The 14,301-nt window shown below is 44.0% G+C and overlaps 1 protein-coding gene across 2 annotated transcripts in view; it reads left to right on the top strand.

Moving 5' to 3' along the window:
- TBC1D8 (TBC1 domain family member 8) overlaps positions 1-14,301 on the top strand; it is a 125,473-nt gene that overhangs the window by 102,304 nt on the left and 8,868 nt on the right. For both annotated transcript variants that reach the window (XM_007468336.1, XM_007468335.1), the window contains exons 12-17: positions 354-639; positions 1,414-1,543; positions 1,680-1,778; positions 2,370-2,438; positions 8,408-8,648; positions 9,505-9,570. In XM_007468336.1, the coding sequence (XP_007468398.1) occupies positions 354-639; positions 1,414-1,543; positions 1,680-1,778; positions 2,370-2,438; positions 8,408-8,648; positions 9,505-9,570 (891 nt within the window). The remainder of the gene's footprint in view (positions 1-353; positions 640-1,413; positions 1,544-1,679; positions 1,779-2,369; positions 2,439-8,407; positions 8,649-9,504; positions 9,571-14,301) is intronic.

Raw genomic sequence — 14,301 nt, 5'->3', positions numbered from 1 at the left:
TTCGGCCTTTTTTTTTTTTTTTTTTTTTTTTTTTGGTCCATGCTGTGCGGCTTGCAGGATCCGAGTTCCCTGACCAGGGTTTGGACCCGGGCCCACAGCAGTGAAAGTGCCGAGTCCTAACCACTGGACCGCCAGGGAATTCCCATTTCACAACTGTTTTTTGAAAATACTATCCTTTCCCCATAGAATTACCTTGGTCAGAACATCAAAAACCAGTGAACTAAGTGTGAGTCCTTTCCTGGCCTCCAGTCCCGTTTCATCGTTGTGCGTATCTCAGAGTCGTTTTAATTTGGGGCTGACTTTGGAGGGAGTGACTCTCTCCCCAGCCACATCTCTGTGGCCTCCTTTCCCAGGGGCCCAGGTGGACCAGTCGGTCTTCGAGGAGCTCATCAAGGAGCAGCTCCCCGAGCTGGCGGAGCACATGCATGACCTCTCGGCCCTGGCGTCCGTCTCCCTCTCCTGGTTCCTGACGCTGTTCCTCAGCATCATGCCCCTGGAGAGCGCGGTGAACGTGGTCGACTGCTTCTTCTATGATGGCATCAAGGCCATCTTCCAGCTGGGGCTGGCCGTGCTGGAGGCCAACGCCGAGGACCTGTGCAGCAGCAAAGACGACAGCCAGGCCTTGATGGTCCTCAGCAGGTGGGGACCGCCTGGGGTGGAGGGGCAGCAGCGGGACTCCAGGAGCCAGGCGGCAGGTCCAGGCGGCCGGGCTGTCGCTGTGGGAGTTCTTCCACTCTACCACTCGTCACCCCACGTGCCCCCAGGGCCAGGCCATCAGGCAGCCCCGTCACCCGTGTGCGGTGAGGAGTCCGCCTTCCCTCGCTCCTGTCCGCCAAGTGAGAGGCAGGAGGGGCGAGGGTATCGGTGCCTTTTTCTGAGCAGGTTCAAGTGTCCTGAGTCTAGAGGGACTCGTAGTGGCCTTGAACGGGGGTGGGCAGGCGGACACGGGGAAACGTGGGCCTCAGGCCACCAGCTGGAGGATTTGGACATTTTGTGCATAGGGGATGGTGTGTTGCAGGGAAGGCAAAGTCCCGCGAAGCTGAGGACGGGAACCTGGGTCCCTTGGAGCTGAGGGCAAGTTGGATGACAAATGAAAAGTTCCTTTTCAGAATACTGTGGAAGCTTAAAATTGCAGTATGCACAGGATTTTGTATTTATGTCACTGGAGAGTCACAGACCCCTGGAAATCTTCCCGTGGAGCCCAGGTCCACAAGTCTGGCTTCACGCACGTCTCTCGTTTTCTCTAAAATGAGTGTAGCAGTTGCTGCCTGGCACTCCTCCCACTGTTTGGAGGCAGACGAGCTGGTTTGACAGTTGCTGCCACGTGTCCAGGGGCCCCTGTGAAGGTGGCAGGTGTCGCATGGTGCCCAGGGGAGGGTAAACCTGTGCTCTTCCGGTGGATGGTGTGCCCAGGTTTTTGGATCACATCAAGAACGAGGATAGCCCTGGACCCCCGCTAGGCAGCCACCATGCCTTTTTCTCGGATGACCAGGAGCCCTGTCCTATGACCGACATTGCCGACCTGATCCGGGACTCCTACGAGGTACCTGGGCCCCATCCCTGCCCGACCCCAGCTCTCTTGGGAGGTGGACTTCCAGGGAGGGTTTCCAGGCTACTTCTGTTTCCTGTATGGGTACATAAGGGATTCTGTGAGTGAATGAACCCTTCCTTCCCTGCAGAAATTCGGAGACCAGTCTGTGGCTCAGATTGAGCACATGCGCTGCAAGCACAGGATCAGGGTCCTCCAGGGCCACGAAGACACCACAAAGCAGAATGTGGTGAGTAGAGGCCTCCTGAGAACCACTGTTCTTGGCGGCCAGGTGCTGACCTGGGCTGGGTCCCCTGCTGGTCTCCTGACAGGAGAAAGCCAGCTTTTTTTTTTGCATTGAATTAACAACTTGACAGGGTGAGCTGGTGGAGAAAGAGCGTGGGTTTAGTTTGAGAGTCAGACAGATTGTGAGCAAACTAACCACTGTGAGCCTCGGTCTCCCCGATTGTAAAATGAGGATAATACTACCCACCGTATGGGCTTAAATGAGGGACAGTATAGAGCATGCCCGGCACCGAGGGCCTGCAGTGTTGATGGCTGTGCAGGAGGAACTTCCTGCCCCAGCTGTAGCCTTGCTACTGTTTACTCCCATTAGGACTTAAAATGCTTGTCCTGAGTCACGGGCGTGTGAATCAGAAAAGCTGAGCATAAAAAGCCCTGAGAGAGCCGCCATAAAGTGATCTCTGTGTTGGGAACAGACTCTGTCCCGGGAGGAGCTGGGCGCCTGGCGTCCACCCCAGCGGGACGTGCCCTCTTGGCCTCTGATCCTCCCAGGGGCAGGCAGAGAGTTCACTCCATGACTGTTTGTTCTTTCCTCAAGCTCCGAGTCGTTATCCCCGAAGTCTCAGTCCTTCCAGAAGACCTAGAGGAACTCTACGATTTATTCAAGGTAGGAAAATCTGGGAGGATGAGGGAGTGACAGGCCCTGAGCCAGGCCCCAGCTGATGTCATCGCCTGCCTGTGGGAGGGTGCAGAAGCTGGAGGGGTCAGCATGTGCCTGTTGGGTGGCAGCGAGGCTGGAGCGGCCCCCCGGCCAGCTCTGGCTTGGCCGTGCCTGCTGGGCCCGAGCACGGATGCTGTTGCGCTCGACTGAGAGGCCCTCAGTGCTGGTGACACGTCCTTCACTGCCCTAGGCCGAGTCCCAAGTCAATAGTGGATTCAGGGACTTCCCTGGTGGGGCAGTGGTTAAGAATCCGCCTGCCAGTGCAGGGGACCTGGGTTCGATCCCTGGTCCGGGAAGATCCCACATGCCGCAGAGCGACTAAGCCTGTGAGCCACAACTACTGAGCCTATGTGCCACAACTACTGAAGCCCGTGCGCCTAGAGCCTGTGCTCCGCAACAAGAGAAGCCTGCGCACCACAACGAAGAGTAGCCCCCGCTCACCGTGACTAGAGAAAGCCCTCGCACAGCAACGAAGACCCAACGCAGCCAAAAATAAATAAATTTATTTAAAAAAATACAAAAAAAAATAGTGGATGCAACAGTGACCCTTATTGAAATTATCACCTCGTATACTTTTTTCTATTATTATTTTTTTAAATTGAAGTATAGTTGATTCACAATGTTGTGTTAGTTTCTGGTGTACAGCACAGTGATTCAGTTATACGTATATATATTCTTTTTTTAAAAAAAAAATTTATTTATTTATTTATTTGGCTGTGGCTGGTCTTAGTTGCGGCACGCAGGATCTTTGCTGTTGCCCTGTGCGGGGTCTTCGTTGCAGCATGCGGGATCTTTTTCATTTTTTAGTTGCCGCGTGCGGGATCTTTAGTTGCGGCATGCACGTGGGATCTAGTTCCCCGAGCAGGGATCGAACCGGGCCCCCTGCATGGGGAGCGTGGAGTCTTAGCCACTGGACCACCAGGGAAGCCCCATATGTATATTCTTATTCATTATAGAGTTTTACAAGATATTGAATACAATTCCCTGTATCACCTCAAATACTTTTTAATCATAACCTCACCCACGTGACGTGTGTACATATTCTTGTGTTTGTGTGGCTGGTCTGCCTGCTACTTTATGTTCTGTTTTCCCCTGATGCTGTCATTAACACTTTTTCACGTTGCCCTATGGTCTTACTCATTTTTAAATCATTTAAAACCTGTCATGTTGGTAATACTTAACATACTGAACTGTATTTCGACTATTTGGATATTTAGGTGGAAGCCTTGCTGAATTAAATCACCATTAAAAGATCATTTTCAGGTGCCTTCCTAGGACTTCTCTTGCTCGAAACAGTCAGTAAAAATGGGGAAGAGAGGCAGACAGTGGACCCACTCCCGACAGCCTGGCAGTGAAGCGGGGAGAAGACAGCCGCAGAAAGCAGGCCAGCCTGGAGGAGTCGGCCACCGGAGCTGTCCTGGTGGGGCCTCTGAGCCGCCAGCACTTCTGCACTCAAATTGCCGCGTGCTCAAGACAATCCTAAGCAGCACTTAGGTTTCCTGAGCAGAGCCGCAGATAATGTCTGACCCTTCATGTGGCTGTCGTGTCACATCTCCCTGTGGTCACTGACATGCGTGGCTGGCTTAGTAGGTTCCTGGCACTCCTCACACCTGGTCAGCAGGATGCGTGATGAGTCCTCAGGCTACGTCTCCTGTAAACATTACCGGGTTTCAAGTTTTATAGTTTCCTCTGTTGCATGAAGAGAAAATAGGAAGCCAGAGATGACTTAGTGTCCCACACCGCCACCTCTCTTTGACTTTCAAGGAGGAAAAACAGGGAGTACTAGAAACACAAAAGCAGGTAAACAAACGTGTTGTTTAGCATAAAACGTCTTTCATTTATTTAGGGCTAACTTCTTAATTTGAGAGAGTAAGACACGTCTCACATTTGAATTTATATGTCTTAAGAGATTGCCTTAAATTCATCATAAAAATAAGTTTCATTAAGTACTAACGGTATCATTAATCTTTCATACAAGGAGTATTTAAAGAAGACAGACAGCTATTTCCTGTGTCCTATTTCTATTCTGTGAACAATGTGGGTGAAATTTATTTTCGTATTTGTTTTTAGCTCTGCAGGCCTTTCATTTGTGTAGGACTAACTATGAATATAAACTTCAACTATAAATACAAGACCAATTTCAAAATGCACTTCCAAAAGAAATTCCAGGACAATAGCGTCATCATCATGGTGTCTAATTCCGTCGTACAGCGTGAGGTACCTCCTTTACGTGCCCATCCTCACCGCCACAGAAGCCCCCTCAGACTGTCCTCTCCCCCCCGCCCCCCGCCGCCCCCCTTGCTGCTGACCTTCCCTGAATTCCCTTGGCTTTCATAGTCTGATCTCTTATATTTTAATGCTGCTTTAAGTACTGTGAGGTATAATAGTCCCTAGTTGGGTCTTACATGCATCTCTTGTCTCTTGAATCAGAAATTCGTTTTCCCAAGGGAAAGGGCCACATAGAGATACCCTTACATTGTTGTATAAATATGTGATAGGGTCTTATTAAGGAGTCCATTCCTTAACTTCATTGCCTCCTTCCCTAAGCCTGGAACGTACGGGTGTGACCATTCTCTATGTTAACAAGAAATAGCCTGGTCTGTCTTCTTTACATACTCTTTCCTATTAAAGATGAACAGTGTGTACTTAATGAAATCTATTTTTATTCTGAATGGAAAGCAATCTTTCTTTTATGCCTTAATGCAGTTCTTTCTTTTCTTTCAGTTTTATTGAGGTATAATTGACCTACAGCACTAAATTTAAGGTGTACAGCATAATGACTTACATGTATTGCAAAATGATCCGCAGTAAGTTAACATCCATCATGTCATATATTGATAGATACAAAAACAAAAAAACAAAAATGATTTTTTTCTCGTGACGAGAACTTTTAGGATCTACTCTCTTAGCAACTTTCAAATATACCATACAGCAGTGATAACTATAGTTGTCATGTTGTACATACATCCCCAGGACTTATTTATCTTATAACTCGAGATTTGTACCTTTTGACCCCCTTCATCCCGTTCTATAACCCGGCCCCACTGCCAGCCCCCGCCTCTGGTAACCACGAATCTGATCCTTTTCTATGACTTTGGGTTTGTTTGTTTGAATTTATTTTATTTTTGGCTGCGTTGGGGCTTTGTTGCTGCGTGTGGGCTTTCTCTAGTTGCAGCAAATGGGAGCTACTCTTCGTTGCGGTGCGCAGGCTTCTCATTGCGGTGGCTTCTCTTGTTGTGGAGCACGGGCTCTAGGCGTGCGGGCTTCAGTAGTTGTGGCTTGTGGGCTCTAGAGCACAGGCTCAGTAGTTGTGGCGCACAGGCTTAGCTGCTCTGCAGCATGTGAGTTCTTCCCGGACCAGGGCTCGAACCCGTGTCCCCTGCATTGGCAGGTGGATTCTTAACCACTGAGCCACCAGGGAAGCCCATGTTGCTATTTTTTTTTTTTTTTAGATTCCACATATGAGATCATATAGTATTTCTCTGACTTATTTCACTTACCGTAATGCCCTCGAGGTCCATCCAGGTTATAAAGCAATGTTTTAAATTACGTAAATTCAGATTTGCGATGTCTGTCCCTTATCCTCTCAAATTGAAAACTTCATTAGTCTTCATTAGTCTTCTCTCTTCAAGTAAGATGGGAGCAATATAATACACACTTGATGTCACTGACTATTGGAAATGCTCAGGACCTGAAACAGTGCCTATGTATTCCATAAACCTGCTCTTGTTAATGATCAGCTAAATTTATTCACTGTTGCTGGATTATCAGGCCCTAGACAGTGTTCGATTTCTTTACTATTATTTTGCTTGCTTCCATGTTCTGGTTAAGACTTTTATTTTCAAAATTTAATTTAAAAACACAAAACAAAACAAAAATATACAAGATTATACCTACTCTCACCATTAAAAGAAGAAAAATAACCGTTTTAAGCAAAATTTAAAGGGTTTTATCCTGTCAGCACCTACAATCCCACCTTGTACAGTAATTACTGTTCACAGTGTGGTGAATATCTTTCCTGATTTCTTTCTCCTTATACTATATCTCTCTGCAGACACACACAAAGGTAACGTACTCTTACTCTTTTTTTTCCACATAAAAGTGAGATTGTGCTACACACAGTGGCCTGCAGTTTTCTTCATGGACATATTTGTAGATTCAGTATCTACAGATCTTTTCTCATTCTTTTTTAATGGCTGCCGGATTTGATGGTAGGGCTTAACCATACTTTATTAACCATTCATCTGCTCAGGGACATTTATCTCATTTCCAATTTTTTCTGCTTTATAAACAGTGCTGTACCAAGCATCCTTGTGCCTTTCTTGGGACACCTGTGCTGCCGTTTCTGTAGGATGGGTTCCTTAGGGATGCACAAACCAAATTTTAGTCACTATTGCTAAAGCGTTTTAGATTTTTCAAATTTCAGTTCTACTGATGATGTCAAAGGGTGCTCACTTCCTATGTTCCCCACTCACCCAGCATTTAACATTATGGATCTTTTAAAATTTTACTAGTTGTGTAGAAAATTGCATTTCATTTTAACTTAACATTTGTTTACTCATTAGTGAGGTTGAGTACCCTTTCATAAGTTTATTGGCTAATCGTATACTTTCTTGTATCACCTCTTCATATCCTTTGCCTGTTTTTATATTGACTTGTTTTTCTGTAGGATTCTGTGTAAACTGGTTGTACTAGTCCTTGGCCTTTATAACTGTCTTCTTCTGGGTAGGATTCTGAGGGCCTCTAGCATCACAGGATGGCAAATATACACGCAAATTCACAGTGTGTCTTGGGTTTGAGGAATGGGAATTTATCAGACCTTTGTTTCACACTTGAACATTCTTATGGTACTTTTCATGCTTCTGCAAAGGCTCTTTAAGGAACATGGCTCCAGATAATATGCAGTAAAATTATAAATGGCATTTTGGTTTCCATCCAAGGATAGGTAGGCACTTGGATATTATAGCATCTGTACTTGTTTCTGTGCCATCCTTATAGGCAGAGGGCATTGAAATCGTGAAGAACCTCTGCAGTCATTGGGAACTATTTCAAGTGAGTTGAGATGTCCCAAGAGGTGATTTAGTACAGGTGTAAAAGAAACATTCTAAAGGGGCTACCCTGGTCCTAGGCGACAGGGCCAGTTTTGATTGCTTTAGTTTTCAGTCTATTCCCAAGACTTCAAATTGCCTTTGCTTTTCTTACTTTCAGTTTTTTGAATTATTGTTAATATATTCATGTGGTTCAAAATTCAGAACATATGAAAAAGCACACAGTAAAAACGCTTGCTTCTCCATCTGGGTCCCTGCCCCTGTTTTCCATCTTCACAGGTTACCAGGGTAAATAGTTTCTTCTGTATCCTATAGATTTGTCTAGTACTTTCTGACTTTCAAATAATACGATTTAAGAAAAAATATCAGAATAAAAATTGTATGATTTCAATAATTAAAACTATGGCAGGGGAGTTCCCTGGTGGTCCAGTGGTTAGGACTCTGCGCTCTCACTGCTGTGGGTCCAGGTTCAATTCCCAGGTCGGGAAACTAAGATCCCATAAGCTGTGCAGTGTGGCCAAAATTAAGAAAAAACAAAACTATGGCAGCTGAACTGTACATTTAAAAATTGTTAAAACGGTAAATTTTGTTACGTATATTCTGCTACAATGAAAAAAGAAACCTTAATAAAAAGGAAAAAGGTTTTGCTTGTTACTACAGGGTTACCAGTAACTACATTTCTGGTTGGAGTGGTGAGATTGTGAGTTAATTTTTTCATTTGTTTGTTTTATAATGTTGCTTATTCAATACTTGATTTTATGAGGCAAAGCGAGTCAGGAGAGAAGGCTGTGTTGGCTTTGGCCTTTACGTGTGCGGCCTCCCGTGGGGGCCGCCGCCCCTCACAGACCCCTCTCACTCCCCTGTTAGAGAGAACACATGATGAGCTGCTACTGGGAGCAGCCCAGGCCCGTGGCCCTGCGCCATGACCCCAGCAGGCCCTACGCGGAGCAGTACCGCATAGACGCCCGGCAGTTTGCGCGCCTGTTTCAGCTCGTCTCGCCGTGGACCTGCGGGGCCCACACAGAAATCCTCGCTGAAAGGAATTTCAGGCTCCTGGATGAAAACATGGACCATCTGATCGAATTCAAAGCATTCGTGAGCTGTCTCGGTATGACTCTGTGGGTCTTTCCTGCAGTGAGTTCATTTGGGATGTGAGTCTGTGAACACAAGACAAGTAGACTGTCAAGCAGGCACATCCACTCAATGAAATGGGTTTGGGACTCACCTGACGTGATTTGGGGATTTTAAAAGTCCCTCTGCAGGCTCCTCTCGTGACCACTTTTATGTTTCCTAAGGGGTTGGCAGGGAGGGCAGCCCAGGCTCTCAACATCCATGGTTGTTGACCTTGTTCTCCTGGGCACTCAGGGTGTGGTGGTATCTTGTTAGGAATGTGTCCTGAGACACATTTAAAAAAAAAACAAAAAATTTACAGTTGAAGAGTATAGTTGATTTACAATATCGTGTAAGTTTCAGGTGCGCAGCACAGAGATTCAGTTATACATACATGTGTGTGTGTTGTGTGTGTATGTGTATCTATTCTTTTTCAGATTCTTTTCCCTTATAGGTTATTACCCACTACTGAGTATAGTTCCTTGTCCTATACAGTAGGTCCTTGTTGGTTGTCTATTTTATGCATAGTAGTGTGTATATGTTAATCCTAGCCTCCTAATTTATCCCTCCCCCCCACCCCGCACATTCCTAACTCTTGCAGCTAAAATTAAAATCTTTCAGAAGGTATGAGGCCAGACAGAATTCCTGAGGTTATGTTGCCGCTCAGCAGTCACCAGTCACTACCCTTCACGTTTTCCTCTCGGGTACACACTGGCTGGGTAGCAGTAGGTGAAGTGTCAGGTCAACAGACACTGACCTTACTACGTTCTCTCTACAGTGACTTTGTGTCCTGACACATGTACTTAAACCATTTGCATGTACTCAGTCTCTCTCTCTCTTTTTTGATTTTGCAGATATTATGTATAATGGAGAAATGAATGAGAAAATTAAACTGTTATATAGGCTTCATATCCCTCCAGGTAAGAAATTCCAAGTAGAAAAGTTAGGCTCTGTTCTGCCTTGACGTAAATCAGCTTTGTGCATGACTTTGAGGTTCTTCTCTTTTTAAATTTATTTGGACTTGAGGCAACAGATGTTTGTAGTTTGGGGTGGCTGATGACAGATTTTGAGTACTATATTGTATGGCCTATGGCAGGGGTTCCCAAACTCGAGTGTGCATCAGAATCATCTGGATGGCTTGTTATAATACAGGATACCTGGCCCACCCCGGTTTCTAATCCACTAGGTCTGAGGACCACACTTTGAGAACCACGGGCCTGTGGAATGTGGGGGAAGACAAACCCTGGTTGCCTTAACAGATGGTTATTTTAGCTTACTGTTTTTTGAAAAATTGAGGTAAAATTGGTATATAACATTATACTAGTTTCAGGTGTAAAACATGATAGTTCAGTCTTTGTATACACTACAAAGTGATCACCACAGTAAATCTGATTACCATTTGTCCCCATAAAATTGACCCCCTTCACCCATTTTGCCCACCCCCCCAACCCCTTTCCCCTCTGGTAACCAACAGTCGATGGGTGTTGTTTTATTCGTTTGTTACATTTTTTAGATTGCATATATGACTGAAATCATACAGTATTTCTTTTTCTCTGACTTATTTTGCTTAGCATAATGCCTTCAAGGTCCATCTGTATTGTTGCAAATGACAAGATTTCCTTTTTTATGGCTGAGTAGTATTCCATTGTGTGTATGTACGTGTGTGTGCAACTTTACGGAATTCATTTATTCCAGGAGTTTGTGGTGGCGCCTTTAAGGTTTGCTATATATATGGTATCTGACAGTTTTACTTCTTCCTTCCCTTTTATTTCATTTTCTTGCCTAATTGTTCAGGCTAACACTTCCAATACCGTGTTGAATAAAAGTGGCAAGAGTAGGCATCCTTGTCTTGTTTCTGATCTTAGGGGAAAAGTTTTTAGCTTGTCACCATTGAGTATAATGTTAGCTGTGAGTTTGTCATATGGCCTTTATTATGTTGAGGTATGGTCCCTAAATAAGCACTTTGATGAGAGTTTTTAATCATAAGTGGATGTTGAATTTTGTCAAATGCCTTTTCTGCATCTCTTGAGACAGTTGTGTGTTTTTTATCCTTCATTTTGTTAATGTGGTGTATCATGTTGATTTGTGGATGCTGAACCATCCTTACATCCCTGTAATAAATGCCACTTGGTCATGGTATATAATCCTTTTAATGTATTGTTGAATTAAATTTTTAAAAACCCTCAAAGTATTAGCATCTATTTTTATCAGGGATATGGACCTATAATTTTCTTTGTTTTATTGTATCCTTGTTTGGTTTTGGTATGAGGGTAATTTGGGCCTTGTAAAATGAGTTTGGAAGCATTCCCTCCTCTTCAGTTTTTTGAGTCTGAGAAGTTTAGGTATTAAATCTTTGAATGTTTGGTAGGATTCACTAGTGAAGCCATCTGGTCCTGGGGTTTTGTTTGTTGGGATGTTCTTAATTACTGAGTCAATATCCTTACTAGTAATTGGTCTATTGAGATTTTCTGTTTCTTCATGATTTAGTCTTGGAAGACTGTATGTTTCTTGGTATTTATCTTTTTCCTCTACGTTGTTCATTTAGTTGGTGTATAATTGTTCATATGAGTTTCCTATGATCTTTTGTCTGTTGAACGTTGTAACTTAGCTCATTTCTGACTTTATTTGAGCTCTGTTTTTCTTGGTGAGACTAGCTAAAGGTTTGTCAATTTTGTTTATCTTTTCAAAGAACCAGTTCTTAGTTTCACTGACCTTTTCTACTGTCTTTTTAGTCTCTATTTCATTTATCGCTATTAATTTCCCTCTTTGAACTGCTTTTGCTGCATCCTATAGAGTTTGGAATTTCTATTTTCATTTGTCTCAAGGTATTTTGTGTTTTTCTCTTTGATTTCTTTGTTGACCCATTGGTTGTTCAGTAGCATGTTGTTTAATCTTCACATAATTTGTGATTTTTCCAGTTTTCTAGTAACTGATTTCTAGTTTCATACCATTGTGTTTGGAAAAGATGCTTGATATGATTTCAGTCTTCTTAAATTTATTGAGACTTGTTTTGTGGCCTAACATGTGATTTATCTTGGAGAATGTTCCTTGTGCACTTGAGAATATGTATTCTACTTTGGGATGGAATGTTTTGTATATATATGTGGCTTAAGGCTGATGCTTCATTATTGATTTTCTGTCTGGATGTTCTATCCATTAATGTAAGTGGGGTCTTAAAGTCCCCTACTAGTACTGTATTGCTGTCAATTTATCCCTTTAGGTCAGTTAATATTTGCTTTATTTATTTAGGTGTGCCTCTCTTGGGTGTATAAATATTTACAAATGTTATATCTTCTTGTTGGATTGATCCTTTTATCAATATGTAATGCTCTTCTTTGTCTTTTATTACAGTTTTTGTTTTAAAGTCTATTTTGCCCAATAAAAGTATAGCCACCCCAGATTTCTTTTTGTTTTCATTTGCAGGGACTGTCTTTTCCATCCCTTCACTTTCAGTTTGTGTCCTTCCATCTGAAGTGAGTCTCTTGTAGGCAGCATATAGATGAGTCTTGGTTTTTCATCTATTCCGCCACTCTGTCTTTTGATTGGAGAATTTAGTCTGTTTACACCTAAAGTAATTATTGAGAGGTATACACTTACTGCTATTTTGTTAATTGTTTTTTGTAGTTCCTCTCTGCTCTTTTTCTCTTTTTTCACTTCCCTTGTGGTTTGATGACATTCTTCAGTGTTATATTTAGGTTCCTTTCTTATTATCTTTTGTGTAGGTTTTTGCTATGGAGTTATCACAAGGTTCACTATATGACAGCCTATATATATAACAGTCTATTTTAAGTTGATAGCAACTTAAGTTTAAGTGTATTCTAAAAACTCTGTATTTTTATTCCCTCCCCCTACGTTTTGTTTTTGATGTGATATTTTACATATTTCTATTTTGTATATCCCTTAACCAATTATGGTGTAGTTAATTGTAGTATTGGATTGGCCACGAAGTTCATTCAGGTTCTTCTGAAACATGTTGCAGAAAACTCCAAATGAACTTTTTGGCCAACCCATTACGTTTGTCTTTTAACTTTTATATTAGCTTTGTAAGTGGTTGATCTAGCTTTACCTTTATATTGCCTTTATCAGTGACATTTTGACTTTCATGTTTTCTTGTTGCTAGCTAGGGGTTTTTCTTTTTCTCTTAAAGAAGTCCATTTAACATTCCTGTAAGGCTGGTTCAGTGGTGATAAACGCCTTTTAGCTTTTGCTTGTTTGAAAACTCTTTTATCTTTCCTTCAATTGTTTTCTTTTTTAAAATTCATTTCAGTTGACATAGGACTATTCAGATGTTCTTTCCTCTGTATTTATTTATTTTAAATTTATTTTTTGGCTGCATTGGGTCTTCGTTGCTGTGTGTGGGCTTTCTCTAGTTGCGGCGAGTGGGGGCTACTCTTCATTGCGGTGCACGGGCTTCTCATTGTGGTGGCTTCTCTTGTCACGGAGCATGGGCTCTAGGCACGCAAGCTTCAGTAGTTGTGACGTGCAGGCTCAGTAGTTGTGGCTTGTGGGCTCTAGAGTGCAGGTGCAGTAGCTGCAACACGTGGGCTTAGTTGCTCCGTGGCATGTGGGATCTTCCCGGACCAGGGCTCGAACCTGTGTCCCCTCCATTGGCAGGTGGATTCTCAACCACTGTGCCACCAGGGAAGCCCAGTCTCCTTCAATTCTGAATAACCTTGCTAGGTAGAGTATTCTTGGTTGGAAGTTTTTTCCTTTTAGCACTTTGAATTTATTGTGCCACTCCCTTCTGGCCTGCAGTTTGTGTTGAAAAATCAGCTGATAGTCTTATGAGGGTTCCATTGTGCATAACAAGTTGTTTTTTTTCTTGCTGCTTTTAAGATTCTCTCTTTATCTGTAACTTTTATCATTTTAGTTATAGTGTGTCTTGGTGTGTGTCTCTTTGGGTTCATTGTATTTGGAACTCTCTGGGCTGTGGGAGAGTCCCATGGGACTGTAATTGTAAACTGTGCTGAGCTCCAGACCAGGAGGTCTGGCGGTGCTCCCCAGGCAACAGTTACAAAAGCCATGACTTCGGATGAGTGTCTAAGCCCCTGGGAAGGTACCAGCGAGCTGTGGCGAGGCTGAGAGGGTGCAAGCGTTACGCGTCCCTCTGCCTACATTCCGAGTGCACCTCTGTAGCCTCTAGTGTGTGGCGGCTCTAAGCCCGCCCCTCAAGCTCAAGCTCTAGGACAAGTAAATGGGCCGTTTTGTGCAGGTGGGCTGGGGGCATGTTCCAGTCTGTTGTTGTCTTTGCAGTGCCCTGGGTGTGGTAGCCTCTGCCCAGAACCGGCTTTCTGATGGTTACAGTCCTGTGGGGCCCCAGAACTCATGCCCTCCCTGGCCACCAGGGCCAGGCGATCAAGGGATAGCCCATGTGTGGACCACGTTCATCTGCTGGCTCTTGCGAGGCTGCAGGAGAGAGGGTTGAGTATGGGACACACCTGCAGCTTTAGTGATGCAGGTGAAGAGCCCTGGGGTGGGGCACTGCTGTGACTTCAGTGCACCCACCTCCACTAGCCAAGGTATAGGTAGAGAGAACAAAGGGAAAAATGGTGCTTCATTCCCGAAGAAAGTTCCGCCTGTCTCTGCCCCTCCAGCAGAAGCTTTAAGATTAGCAAATGGGGGGCTTCCCTGGTGACGCAGTGGTTGAGAGT

The sequence above is a fragment of the Lipotes vexillifer genome, unplaced genomic scaffold (assembly GCF_000442215.2).
Source record: "Lipotes vexillifer unplaced genomic scaffold, Lipotes_vexillifer_v1.1 scaffold177, whole genome shotgun sequence".
NCBI lineage: Eukaryota > Metazoa > Chordata > Mammalia > Artiodactyla > Lipotidae > Lipotes > Lipotes vexillifer.
Note: the sequence above shows the minus strand (reverse complement) of the source record. Positions and strands in the feature narration are given on the sequence as shown.